The following is a 14,860-nucleotide window of genomic DNA, read 5'->3' as shown; positions in this document are numbered from 1 at the left end:
CCGGCCCGTCATTAAGGAATAAATGAACAATTGACTTTATAGTAGCTGTTCAAGCAGAAAGGTGAAGATGATGCTGAGACATAAACCACAACGCAATAACTACAGGCAAACACTCGTATAGTTTTAACAGCTTTCTGTAATTTATTTCAGCTCAAGTTTTCAAATATAAAATGGAAACATTCATATTTACCAGAATAAAGACTGCATCAGATGTGTCGTCCATGTTCTACACGTGTTTATATGTAATATTCTGACAGTTTCATGAACACACTGTAATGTTTCATGAACACACTGTAGTCTCTACAGTGAACGGACTGTGATTCCAGCCCTCACATTGAACCAGCAAATACAGTTCTCCATCCTGGAAAACTGGGATTCACAAAATTAAATGGAAGATTGAGTGGTAATATTTTCATGGAGCAAGACTTCCTAGCCGCACTCCTTATTTAACATTGTTGAGGATTAAAGGAGTTTTAAAATGATAGTTATTTAATGCTCTGCCTGCGTAGCAACATAGAAATGACTTTGTTCACGTAATTCTTTGCTATTACAAATTCAAAGAGCACACACAAACCTGTCATATTAAAAGCTGGTTTAATGTATAATAGTCTGTGGATTTCAGTGGAGCATAGATGAAATAGACACCAATGTAGGCGACCTCTGCTCAAAATTTCTATTTTAACACTGGGTCAGATGACTGCAGAACTCTTTGTATCTCTGGTTTGCACTTCAGCTGCGACGTGTTTGACTGTCTCCACAGGTTCACCACTGACTGCGTGTCTCAGTGTGTCTCAGCTTGTATACAGCGTGCTGACACATCTGTGGCGTTAGTCGTCCACAGAGCGGCTTTCAGTAGATGTTCAACTGTGAAGTCTTAGTTCAACAGAGTCATTTCAGGACAATGTTGTCGATTATGTGCAAACGATAAGCTGAACTTTGTCCAGAATGCCCCAACACAAAGCCAAAATGTGCACCATTGACTCAGGCACAACAATAACTCGGGGAATCCAGATATCTTAAAACTATTTTCTGAATCAAATCTTAACTCACAATGTGACAAATACATAACTGAGTATTGAGTGTTGATTGATTTACTACTACAGGTTGATTGTCCTCGACCAACAGATCTGTGAAACATTGTTCACCAGAGATTGGCTCATAAATTCTTTGAACATGAGTCATTCAGCATGAGGAGCATAAAGAACGTCTTCAGAAAAAACAGCAGATTATTCGACTGAAAGGAGGCCGCCCGAGTTTGATTGAGCAGAACATATATTAACTTGTGATAAGTATCTTTCAGCACGATGAAAAGAGATCTATAAATAAATAATTTGATGAACATACATTGCAAAAACATCCATCTGTTAGGAATAGTACCATCTACCACCGAGTCAGATATGTGCGTTCATTTTGTTCAGCTGGTGTTTGTTTTGAAGTTGATCCGTAATCGGTCATTTCATTCCCGTCGTGTGGAACGACTGAACTGAACGGTCACAGAACAGAACAGCTCACGTAAACAGTTTTATGATTCTCTGACAGCATCGTATAATGGGAGTGGCCTGCACGTTGTAAAGGCAAAACACATCCAAAGAAGTTTAACTTCAGCTTAACGTCTCCGTCTTAAACCAAATGTAACATTTACAGTTTCATAGTTGTGCAATTTGCAAACATCCCTGTAAGCAATGTGTAATGTGTCAATCTGCTGATCTATCGCCAGCAGATAACCGTTGTAAAACATGCTCGTGTTCTTTAAAGTAGTTAAACATGATTTCTTTTCTTTAACTTCTGAGGAGATGAGCTCGTTTCTAACATGAATCCAGGAAGAAGGAATGATATTGAATTTCAAGTGAACAGGAGGGAAAGCTTACAGTGCAATATGTCAAAGTGTGTGACCACACCGTCCTACTGGTTGTTTGGAGATGCTTCCTCAATGGCTGTGAAAACATTCATTTCTTATTACTTATTCAAACGAGGGATAGTGAATAAATGCGATGTCTCCGTTTTCCTTAAGGTGACTCACAGCGGGGCATCCACGGTGGTGTCGGATACCTTTGTGAACATCTTCCCGGGTAATGTGTGCGTTAGCTGGAACCACCGAGTGAACCTCTTCTCGTCAGGCTCTGTGTGCTGGAGCTCAGCCCTCGAACGTCCGTCAGGCAGCTCGACTGAGGAACAGAAGAGACACAGTGGAGGTTAACGAGTGAGAGTCAGTGGCTTTACTTCTTATTTACGTATACTGTACTGTGACTTTCATAGCACACTGTAATTTGACTTTATTAAGACTTTTTTGCCATATTGTACTTTGGCTTTTTTCATTTTTTTTAATAAACCATACTAAAACTTCACAAGTTTTTCCAAATTCTTTTATCGATCACTGATAATGCTCCATTGTGAACAACAAATACGCTAAAATCAGCAGAAGAGGTAATTAAAGTCAGCTGGCGGTTAGCAAAACACCATCTTGGTTAAACAGCAGAGCTAACAGCAGAGCAACGTGTGTACCAACTAACTTCGTCAGACACACAGGCCTGTAACATTGTAAATCATTCCCATGCATCCTGTTCCTACCACAGTCCTGCTTAGAGGAGCCAGCAGCAGATGTACAGAAGTTCAAATCAGTTACATGACTGTGTATTCAAGCTCCACACGGTGAATTAAGCGTTGTCAGGATGTGTTCAAATGTAGTATTTGACGAGAAACTTACGTAATGATAGAGAAGAAAATAGATATTACAGAGAGTTATGACCTGTTAAACTATCTCCATAATATATAGTTAGAACTACTAATTCCCCAAAAAATGTTCAAAGCAAATATTTTAATAAAAACAAAGTAATTTATTTCCTAATCCTTTGAATTGTGTTTTATGCAAATAACCACCATAGATGATTTTTTGTCCAATTCTCTAAATCTCTGTTGATTTAATTGATCTATTAATAGGCCGACATTCTCAAAGTAAGTCTGGCTATCAGGCTGCTTCCCCTGAATCTTTTTGACATATTATACTTAGTTTTTTGACATACGGTACTATAACTTTCTTTTGGCAAAGTAGGCGAATATAATACATTGTTATGAAATATCTCATGGCATACTGTACTAAGACGGCATTGAACTATGACATACTATACTATTGCACTACAAGATTTCTTAGAAATACTGTATATGATGATATAATTTCATGGCACACCTACTTGTGACATACTATACTAAACACCTACTTTCCCATGCTATGCTATGGCATGTTTCTTTAAGGCATACTATACTGTGTGTGTGTTTTATGGATTTGGTTTGGCTCGTGTATATCACCTGCATCACTCTGACCCAATGCAAGATTTATTAGTCGCTCAAATCATTTCCCTGTGCTTTGTTGTCACCACACCTACCTGGGTTAGGTTACATTGATACAGTGGTCCAATGAGCTAGTTTAGCTATAATACAATCACTAATGTGATGCTAATGTAACTGGTTAGGACTCAAAGTGGCGATTAGGGTCATAAAGTGTATGAAAAGGGTCTGAGAAGGTTTTAGATTTGTTTCCTTGTTATTCTTACATACTTTACATGCAGGACGTTTCCTGTAGTGGAGTATCTTTACATTGTGCCACTTTCACTTCAGTGAACTGTCTGAATACTTCCTCCACCACTGATCATATTAATGGCAAATGTGTTTGATAACAATCCATGAAATACATTCACAGGAAGTAAATCTAAATAGTGATGAGCAGAAACATCACAACAATAAGCATTTAGCACCGCGAGTACTGTATGTGACTGATCCGATCACCACCGGTCTGCTCACCTGGGCCCCGTCCTGACTCTCTATGGCTCCAACATTCAACACATTCAGAGACTTTGCCCTCTTCATCCTGAAAACACCACAGAATATCATGCATACCTACCTTTTTATAAAAGGCCATAGTTCAATCAAACACACTAAACTTCTACAATCTCAGTTTTACTGATTTGAAAAGAAAAAAAAAAGTTGTTGGAGAAAATGCAAACAGTCTAAAAGTCTAAACTATCACGGTGAAATCCTCCTGGTTCCTGCTACAGTTGGACTTACGGTGGGGGATTAACACCTTCGTAACAGAATATTACCCAGCATTCCTCGGGGTAGTTTCCTCCATGCCGACTCCTCTCAGCTTGCGGACCAGTTTCTCGCTGCTCCTGCGAATGGACTCTCTGAGTTTGGTGAAAGAGCCGCTGCGCTTCAGGTTACTGAGTTCATCCGGTCCGGAGCCACCGTCTTCTGCACCGGACCAGCTGGGACGACCATCGCCTGCAGTACGGACAGACAGACAACAAACCGGTGCATGAACATAGAGAATGCACCTTCAGACGCACACAGAAGCACATCATGGTGCACCTTAACTGATGAAAGATGAGCTGTTTACTTTAACACCTAGATGTATTATTCGCAGTTTAAGTGAGACTATAAATCTTTGGAGAAAAGACTTTTCTTCTGTAAAATGAAAAGTTGACTTCATGAGCAATTAAGCTCCCTGTTGCTCAGCTCAGCAGACAGAGGTTGCGTTGCTGAAGCTCTACTTGCTCTGGTGTGACCAGAGGACGACTGAGAGGAATGACTGCAAACTTGCTGACTTTTCTCTACTCGTGCTACATCGCATCACTTTAAGCCATTGAGCCTTGAGTTCTTGTATCAATCTGTCTATTTCGGTGTTGTTTGTAAAATGTAAGAAGATGGACGGCTCGTCTACTGAAAACCAAATCTACCATCGAGTAGAAATGAAGGAACCTGATCATTCAAAAGCTTTCAGGAAAAGAGCTTCTCCACAGACCTCATCATCGTGCACATACAGTGAGCGCGCGTACAAAAGGTTAAAAATCTATCTGTAATACATTAGTTTGCCAATATTTGCCTGTTTTCACTTCCAATGTAGTGGTTTTAGATCATATGGTGACGTAGATCCCTTCTGGTCGTGCACTCATTACCTCATCTGTTTATTTGAACAACTACAAAAACCCCTTTTTAACTAAATACAAATGATTTAAGTCTGATGAACTCAGTGAAGACTTTATCTTATTAGTTATACAGATGACAAACTGCATAATTTGCAATTAATAAAAGGTAATAAATCGCAATATATACGATGGTATCATCACCCTCACTGCTTCTAATGAAGCCTGAAGGGCCGAGGGAGACAATTACACTTTGGAGTGGATGTGAACTCACGAGGCAGATACACAAATTATTTTTCACCTTCGGTAACATTGCGAGATACTGTCAAAATAATCCTTGCCAAAATAAATGGCACACCTCTTAGTGTCCAGTGGACGATAGTTAATAATGGCAAAACAATACATATGATGACTCCATAGCCTGTAACAATCCACATAATTTCCCCAAAGTTTCATTAAAATCATTGTAATAGACATGTAATAAACCAAAATATATAATAATTCTGCAGTAAAAAAACAACAAACACAAACACTTTTGCACCTTCTACAGATCCAAACTCCTTTTCATGCGCTCTGGTCAGAATCTCTTTGTAGAGGGCTTCAGCTTGTCTGTATTTGCCCTGCTTCAGATAGCACGACGCCTGAGGAGCAACAAAGACAACAAAGGAACAACAAAGGAACAACAAAGAAACAACAAAGACAACAAAGGAACAACAAAGGAACAGGGGAGTAGAAGAAAGAAGATGTCAGTGAGGAGAGAAAAACAAAACATTTTGCAGCATTCACACTTCACATTTATAACAAAGCAAGATTTACTAAAACCTTCTCCATTGTAAGAACTTATCGTTTACGATTTGTCATCTCCTTTGTGACGATCTGGACGGCGGACAGCGGGCACATTTGACAGAAAGCAGCCCCGACATCAAGACGTCCGCTCACCAAGTTGTTCTTGGTCTTGGCCACGTTGGCGTCGTCTGGGCCCAGCTTGCTCTGGTAGATGTGCAGAGCGCGTTGGTAGTACTGCTCCACCTCCTGGTACTTCCCTTGGTTCTGACACAGCAGAGCCAGGTTGTTCAGCTGCTTGGCCACATCTGGGTGGTCCGTACCCAGAACCTGAGATACAGAAACAAAATACATCATTCTTTCAATAACAATTACAGTATGGAACACGGACATATCAGACGTAACACAACACTTTAAAAATACTTATTCTGTTACAAGTTATAGTCCTGTATTCAAAACATTACTGATTGGAAGCTGTTTTAATTAAAAATCTAGATTTGGGTTTTGAAATAACATTGGGATGAGATTAGGTTACAAGGTGTCTTGAAAATAATGAAAACTTGTTGGTTGATTGAGGCCGTTATTTTCTGAGGTAGTTTGTTTTCGATGTGTAAACATGTCCACAGAGGATTGATGCTGAAGCTATGTCATAGTATCACATTTCATAAAGAAACATCACAAAAGATATATTGATCGTCGTCATAAGACGCTGAGTGTCCTCATGAGTGTATTGTCTCACTTTCTCTCTGATCTCCAGAGCTCTCTTACACAGCGGCTCTGCTTCCTTGTATTTCCCTCGTTTCCCATAAAGCACTGCCAGGTTGTTGAGCGTTGCTGCCACCTGCACAAACACACAAACACACACAACGCACGTTACATACCAAGTCTCATAAACTACACTGAAAACCTTCAATATATGATGTTTTTGGGGTAATATCAACAGGCAGCGCACCCGGAAACCAAAATGAGCCGGAGGCTGAAATACCGAGAGCTGAGTTGAGGTTAGAGTCAGTGTGTGTGGTCAGACTGCAGCTGGTCTATCAAAGGAGGCCAACTTACAGCCGGATGGTCCATTCCCAGAGTTTTCTCTCTGATCGCCAGCGCGTCATTCAGCAGGTTGGCTGCCTCTTTGTATTTGTTCTGATCTCTGTAGAGAAAAACACGTCACACCGTTCGTCCCCTCAAATCAAATGTTTCACACAAAATCACTGTTGTGTTGACTCGTGTTCTTCATTCCCGCTCATTTTATTTCAGAGAGTTTTAAGGTTAAAGAAGATGTTTAGAACAATACATTATCCAGTGATGTAGACAAAGTGTGGAGACATTTGTCATATCTAACAACCTCAAACTACAGTTAAAGTTTTATGAATTAATTTGCTCAATATCAATAAATACCACAAATATATCATTTTTCTGTCACCTCTGCCTCACAAACATTCCACACAGACTACCTACTATATTTAGCCAAACACACGGCTCATGTCCATCCCTGTAATTTTGGGTCAAATGTCTTTGTTTTGTTTTTCAGCCTCTTTCACGTTCTTTCTTAATTGCCAACGCAATTAAGAAAGAACGCTTTGTCAGCATTTTGGGAGCCAATTCAGGAGGCTAATCTCGCTACACAGTAGGGAGACCCATTCTGAACCGGAGCAGAGTATCATATCAACATAAATAGTCTCACATAATACAATACATATTTAATACAAACATAATATAGTATCATATTTTTACACAAGCAGATGTTACGCAGAGCCGTGACATCATAAAGGGGGATAATGGTCCTCTGGTCTTATGACTGGTCTCACCTGTACACCAGCGCCAGTATATTCAGCATGGTGGCTACGTCTGGGTGGGTGTGGCCTGAGGACTTCTCCAGGTCTTCCAAAGCCTGGTGAGACATTGAAAGAAGGCGTTTGACCTGGACATAATGGTTCATATGCTCTCGTTGGGCAAACGGTCCTCAGCTACTGTGCAGGGGACCAGTTGGAGGCGAACGCCGCTCTCTCACCTGTTTGCAGAGCGGCACAGCGACCTCGTATCGACCCTGGGCCGCGTACTGGATGACCAGGTTGTGGAGGGTTCGGAGGCGGGCGGGAATCTCGTAGCCGCCCTGCTGGGCTGCGGCTGCTGCACTGCTGTGGTGAGGCTGGGACACTGAACGGCAACAAACAGACAAATGTACAGAATCTGATACGAGCGTGGACTTGATGTCAGCAATCGATCGCCAGTTTGAGTCACATTTCATTAAAGTAAGTCAATGAATTAAATCAGATGCATTAAAGCTGGGGTTGGTAATCTTCAAGAAGACTTTGTTTTTGCTGCAGAAATGATCTTTACATCCCGACCGCAACCAATACGTTAAAAAAGATGATTTCAGACTCAATTAACAAACTGATTATATAAACACATTTAGCTGGATGAGAAAATCATGTTAATTAGAGAGATTTGCAAAACATCTACCTATCAACAATGTGTGTGAGGTTGAGCTCATTATGAGGCTTAAAACAGAGGAAACCACATCATTAGAAGTCAGTTCACCCAAATGACTAAAACATTTCCCCACCAGTGGTTCCTAGCCATGCAGTCAGACTGTCTGAGCTTCTTCCACAATCCTGACTGAATCAAGGTGACTGGAGATCCTTTTGTGATGAAGCTAACCCACTGATATGTGACCTTCCTTCATTTAGACCTTTCCTTGAGAATGTCACATTCATGCTGGGAATGATAAAAAGCACATGAAAGTCTTACTCTGCGACTGCTCGTCCTCGGTAGGAAAGAGGTCATCCAGAGACTCTTTGGTGGAAGACGCGTCTTTGTCGTCCTGAAGTGAGACACAAACACACTCAGCAAGCGCTAATAAATCCATAAGATACCCGACCAGCACCAAGCAGCAGACAGACACGGGTAGAGACTAGCTCGGTAGACAAAGGGAAGGATTCACAGTCATGCTGATACGTTTTCAATGTAGCGAGAAAACAACAACAACCCCACTTCTGAAACGTATTTGTTGCCTCTGATTATCTTGGATGAATACGGTTCATCCTCTGGACGCGTCGACAGTGACTTTACTGCGTTCTTTCTGATTTGAATGCATCGGAGGCGCAGGACGCATACCTACCAACATCACTGAGCAGATAGAGACAGATGTTTCCCTCATGGAGACCAGACCACAGCTAAAGGCAAGTCTAACGGATGTGTTAATAGGTAACGGATTCCAACAACAACACGTCAGCCATATCCACTTCAAAGAATAAACAGGAAGTCACAGAAACAGTTACTTCCTGTTAGATCTGTAGGCTACTTGTCGTTGATAGCCAGGTGTTTCCCATCATGCATTGGGTCATGCAGTCGGTGGAGAGCAACTGCCGCGCCTGGCTCTAAAACCTGCGGCCCAATCCCGTGAGGTAATCGTTGACCACGTGTTCATGACGTCAGAGCAAGTCGGACACGAATCTAACCGGCATGCATTGAGCGGCGATCGCCTGTGATCGATTCTGGCTCATCTCAAACGAGCCTAATTCCTGCAGCTTCAAGAAACACTTTCAAAGTCGACTGTCCCGACGACACTGACTAAATCCCTTTCTTCGGTTGTAACTGAATTACGTTCGAATTTCCGCCTGGTTTCCCTGCAGACATACAGAAACATCCAGATGTCTTTTTTTCCCACATCTGATCCTTTGTGAAGCCCTAACTGGCTGGTGACGTAGGGAGAGCAAACTCTTCCTAAATACACACACACACATATTTGTGTTTGCATGTTTTTGTTGCTCTCCTCACCAGCTGCGGCTCCTCCAGGTCGTATTTGCGGATGGACGACATGAACTGCAGGTGTCTGTTCTGCTCCTCGAGGGTGACCACCTCCTGCTCTCGGTCCTGCAGCCGCTGCTGAGCACCGGCCAGCTCGTCCCTCAACCACTGGTTCTCCTGGCAGAGACGACGCACCTGAGGAGGACACCAAGAAGGAGAAGGAGGAGGCGACAAAGTAGGGGGAGGAAAATAATAAGAATAGGGGAGAGAAAGGAAGAAGAAAGGAAAGCAGACGGTGGGGAGGGAAAGGAAATGAAGGAGGGAGGAAAAAGATGGAGAAATGATAAAATTACATGAGGGAGGACAGGAAAGAGGAAGGACAGAGCGGGAAAAGGAGAGGAATGAGTAGTTGGAGGTAAAGGAAGAGGCCGAGTAAAGGAGGACAAAGGTGAAAGGAGGTAGGAAAATAAGGAGGCGTGGGTTATGAGGAGAGTATGAAGAAGGAGGATTTCAGTGAGCATAAGTTTCTTTAGGGTCAAAAAAACACAATGAAGCATTTAACGACGTCAGAGCGTCTCCCATCTTCTCTTTTACCTCTTCAGTTATTCTTCTCTTTTTCTAACGCGTCCTGCAGAAACTCACCTGAGCATGCAGCTTCTGTTTCTCCGCCTCCAGGGAACCCAGATGAGCCGACAACGCCATCATCACCTGGAGGGACGGGAGACAACTGAACCATCACGTGGGAAATGCCTTGTACTACACTAACATGTCATCATTCACCCATTCACACACTGAGGACAGGGGCAACCATCAGAACTAACTAACCACACCCATTCATATGTGTCTTGCCCAAGGACACATCGACGGGAACTAGCGGAGCCGGAGATCGAACCACTGAGCCGCAGTTGCCGTACATGATGTACAGATGATGATGTACAGATGATGATGTACAGATGATGATGTACAGATGCCATGTCTGCACTCTTTAATCCTAAATCCAACTTTTACGTCAAAATGTTTTCTTTGTACTTGTGTACCTTCAATGCACCTCCTCTTTGAATTGCTTGAGTGTTGAAAACAACACCTTATAAAGTTAAAATTGCAAAGTTGTTAGCAAAAAGTTGCCTATTGACACATCCAGATGAAATCTAGCAACATCAGCACTCCCCTGGAGTCGTTTGTCTGGCCCGTCTGTGATTTGGTGCCCAGCGGGTAGTGCACGGTGGGTTTTTAACATCTGTATCACAGAGAACAGCTGCCTGCTGAAGCAGTTGAGTGAATACTACTTCTAATACTGCGTACCTGGGCCTCGCTCAGCCCCAGCTCTATCCTCTCCAGTGATTGGCGGATGATGCCACTCTTCTCCTGCTCCACGCTGCCGCTCTCTGGTGCCGCCCCGCTCTCCATCGCCTCCTGCAGGTTCTCCAGCAGACTGCAGTTCTCTCCTCTCAGCGCCTCCAGCCCGGAGATCACCTGCTGAGTGTTGCACAGGATCTCCTCTGCCGACAACATGGCTCCAGCTATGAGGATCCTCCTCTCACAGCAACTGACCTGCGAACAGCACAAAGAGGACGTACACGTAAATAGTAGAAGAAGTGATTATTGTGGCGCTTGTAGTAGTGGAAGTAGAAGGAGCAGTAGAGGTCGAAGCAGTAAAAGTAGAAATAGTAGTAGAAGCAGTACAAGTACCACTACAGTAGTAGTAGTAGTAGTAGTAGAAGCGGCATACCATTAGCACTAGTAGCAGCAGCACAAGTACTACTAGAAGACTTAGGAGCAGTAGTTGTAATAGTGTCAGTATGAGTAGTGGTATATGCAACAGCTGTAGTAATATATAATGGTAATGGAAGAGGTAGTGGTAAAAGCAGTAGTAGTATTGGTAGTCATGACATAGTTGTAGTAGAGTAGCAGAAGCAGCAGTACGAGTACTCGTAGATGTAGTACTAATAGTACTAGCAGTAGAAGTACTGTAGACCACTCTCCCAAAGTATGAATATTGGTATTTTTTGGCACATTCTCTGCATGCAAGCCAACTTTAAATTATACCAGTAAACAATTCTCAATTGAAGTATCTCAAAGGCAGTCCTCTGTTCTTTAGATATGAACTTGGCTTTAACTCGTACTTGTTCTGCAAGTTATTGTTGATTTCACTCATTAACTTCACTTCAATCTCATAATTAATGTAAATGTATGGAGATGGATAAAGATTATCAAGACAGACTGTAACAAGAAAATGGTAAAGACAATACTAACTGTCAGCAACATGTGATGTTTTTAGTTTCCTCTTTTCTGAGAGAAGTGGGTCTATGGGTGGGTATGTTGAAGTGCATGCATAGGAGCAGACCGTTTACGACTGTACAACAATACAAAACGATAACCAACATGTTGTTTTATTAACTAGATAACATTAAGCGTTGAAATATATGAAAACAAACAGTCTCCATATGTTGCGTCAACTGTGGGCGGCGCTACAGGCCTCAGGGTGTGTTTACTCACATGTCAGGAATAATGTATTTAACGTTATAGTCAAACTTAAACCCAACACAAGCTTCTCTGATATAATGACGACTGCGTCACATTACGAGATCTTTCTGTTCATTCTTTGGTGAACAATCATCAGCTGCACTGGACAACACATAAACGCTTCTCAAAGGATGTGAATTACTCTCAGAAACTCGATGTAAACACACCGGGGAACAGGCTTCATCTGACATTAACGTGAACAATAAGTTATTTATAGCCTAACGTTACCTGCTAAATCCAGGCTCCGGCGGCGTGGTTTCGTCTCGTTGTCCACTCTGACCTATTGTTACTATTGTTATTTGGAAAGCGGAACTTGTCATGTACAGCGGAACATTTATGCTTACAGTAGTGTTTACTTTATTAACTGTTGACAGGTGGGACAGTAAGAACCATATAACTGCAAATGATTCACCTGCTGCCTCGGCTCTCAGCTCCTCCTCTCATCACAGACACATTAGCATTAAGCTAGCATAACAACACATCCAACTTCCGGCTCTCACCGTCAAAGTAAAACAAGTCTTCCGCAGATATTGGTGCATTTTACTACTGCATTATGTATGGCCTATCTAATTAGGTATGACTGCTCTATCTTGCCACCAGTAATTGTTCACCAAATCCGAGAGTGACAATACATTACAGGTGTCAGTCTTCAACTTACTGCTTTAATATTTTAACTTTAACTTAACGTGTTAATGGGCCGTGGGCCATTTATCCTACAGTGTGAAAACAACGGCACGGCTCACAACTACATAAGCAGTAACTGTGAAATACATCAATTATTCTAGGTTTTGTGCAATAACATTACAGATATGTCGAACTTACATATAACTCGACAGGTTTATCCCCTTGTTATATTACATTTAAAAAACACAACGCTTTTATTCTGAAGGCAAAGTATCATGACTTCCTGCATTTGTCCAGATATGTGCGAGTGAATTGACCATGCAGTAGAGGAGCAGCTTACCTGATCCCATATTTCCCACCATACACCGCGGCACCGGAGCTGGCCGTGATGTCCTGCCCGGGACAAGGCCACCTGTCTGTCGGAGAGATGAACTGCGTGCGTGAGGAGAGAGACAAGATTATGACCGATTATTGACGACATTAACGATTTATTTATTGTGTTTATTGGGATTTACTTTGATATGTTCAACCCAACCCGTGAAGCCGAAGGCTTTTTGTGGACATTAATTATTATTATTTACTTTAACAGTTTGTGTTTGAGCCTCACATGCAAATATATTGAATTAGATGGGTTTATTATGGATATGTATTGATAGGTTTTTCTTCACATTTTAAACCATTTTTCATGTAAAAGAAATCCATTATAATTGTTATAGGCTCTTCAAAACTCACCACCTTTCTTTAAAGATGACTTGATAGATAGCTCAATAAATAAAAGACCAATATACATTCGATAATTCTGGCGCTGTGATTAAATTAAACTGCTTGTCTCTAAGTGATCATCTATCCCTTTCATTGTTCCCCTTAAGGCCTAATTACTGGATCACTGACTGGGGAGTTCAACAACTGAATAAATGAGCAATCATCTACTGATCATAACTTCAAATACAGGTATATTTTACTTACGTTAAAAGAAAGACTAAATATCAAATACAAAAACAGAAATGACTGATATAAATACGGATTTACCTTGTGTTCTTATGTTGTATTGATGCCACCATGTCACAGATTAGTTTGTCCATTCAGTCAGATTAAGTTGTTGAGAGGGATCAACAATGCCCCTTTTTGTTTTCAGCAGTAGAAATATCAAGATTTTTTCTTGGATAAAGCGGCGATAAATATTGATTGAATGTCCTACTTTAATTGTTTTTTATTTAAAGCCTTTTTTATGGTATTTGTATGACTTCTTAAAGTTTCCTTAGTCTAACAGTGTAAGAAGTACTGTGACTTGAGGGCAGATTATTAGACAATTGGCCCAATGGGAAAAAAAGTCCCTCAAACATAGGAGCAACACCCTCAGATTGAAAGGAATGCAAAGTTACCAAAAACATCTCAATTTGTCATTTTGCATCTTTTTTTAGTGACATTGTGCCGGCGATTCATCAAGCAGCACATTTTGCAAGACTTTTACTTGTAACGGTGTATTTTTATAGTTTGGCATCACTACTTTTATTTCAGTAAATGATCTGAATACTTCCTCCACCACTGGGTTTTGTTGGCAGATACTCAGACTGATCAGGGCAAAAAGAAACAAATTCAGGTCATCCCTCTAATTGAGCCCTATATCTTTCCAACCAGAACTTCTATTCAGGGGGCCACTGGACCCGAGACCCCCTGTCGACCTGTAGGCCCTTTCAGTTATCCATCTGGGCTGTGACTTGTTTTGCTTTTGACTTTGTTTGTAAAAGTTTGAGTTTCTACAGATGGCGCTATAGATGAGTGAGAAACAAACAGGAACTATCATGAGAGCCTGTGCTTGTGACAGTTATATGAGCGAGTTGATGGACAGCTCAGCTGTCAGGTAGGCAGAGAAGCACCAGCAACTGCCGGTGGCCGTGCAGGCAGGGCCCGGCCATATAAAGTCACTGGTCCCCGGGGAAACTCCTCCAGGCCTCTGCTTACGACGAACACCCCTCCAATACATGCTGCTCACATATTCACTGATAATTACTGGACTGGGATCAGGTAGGTAGCAGGAATTAAGAGGAGAGCACTCTGAAGCTCTTACTCTCAGTAACATCTGACAAACTACTGAAAAGAGCAGAATGCGGGCACGTGAAAAAATACATTAAAAAAAGAAAGAAATCGAACTCCCAAAAATAACAGGCCGCACAACTGCCAATTGCTGTTAAAGAGTTAATTTGGCATGTGGATGAGAGGGCACTTTAATTCCCCCACAAAAAACTTAAATTATTGCTAGTATGCCA

The 14,860-nt window shown here is 41.7% G+C and overlaps 1 protein-coding gene across 1 annotated transcript; it reads right to left on the bottom strand.

The window, feature by feature from the left end:
* Positions 1-222: 222 nt before the first annotated feature.
* klc3 (kinesin light chain 3) lies at positions 223-12,400 on the bottom strand. Its single transcript, XM_079271319.1, has 15 exons — positions 12,382-12,400; positions 12,198-12,258; positions 10,749-10,997; positions 10,089-10,154; positions 9,477-9,641; positions 8,448-8,520; positions 7,708-7,853; positions 7,505-7,587; positions 6,759-6,846; positions 6,439-6,540; positions 5,856-6,029; positions 5,458-5,557; positions 4,095-4,275; positions 3,796-3,862; positions 223-2,165 (listed from the first exon to the last, which is right to left on the bottom strand). The coding sequence occupies exons 3-15, from the start codon at positions 10,956-10,958 to the stop codon at positions 2,082-2,084; spliced, it is 1,539 nt and encodes a 512-aa protein (XP_079127445.1). The 5' UTR covers positions 10,959-10,997; positions 12,198-12,258; positions 12,382-12,400; the 3' UTR covers positions 223-2,081.
* Positions 12,401-14,860: the final 2,460 nt, after the last annotated feature.

Source organism: Melanostigma gelatinosum (genome assembly GCF_949748355.1).
Source record: "Melanostigma gelatinosum genome assembly, chromosome: 7".
NCBI lineage: Eukaryota > Metazoa > Chordata > Actinopteri > Perciformes > Zoarcidae > Melanostigma > Melanostigma gelatinosum.
Note: the sequence above shows the minus strand (reverse complement) of the source record. Positions and strands in the feature narration are given on the sequence as shown.

Coding starts and splice junctions, on each gene's coding strand:
- klc3 (XM_079271319.1), bottom strand. CDS start 10,958: ATGTTGTCGGCAGAGGAGATCCTGTGCAACACTCAGCAGGTGATCTCC. Junction 6,847..7,504: donor ATACTGGCGCTGGTGTACAG/GTGAGACCAGTC, acceptor TTTTCTCTACAG/AGATCAGAACAAATACAAAG. Junction 4,276..5,457: donor GGAGTTTGGATCTGTAGAAG/GTGCAAAAGTGT, acceptor TCCGTACTGCAG/GCGATGGTCGTCCCAGCTGG.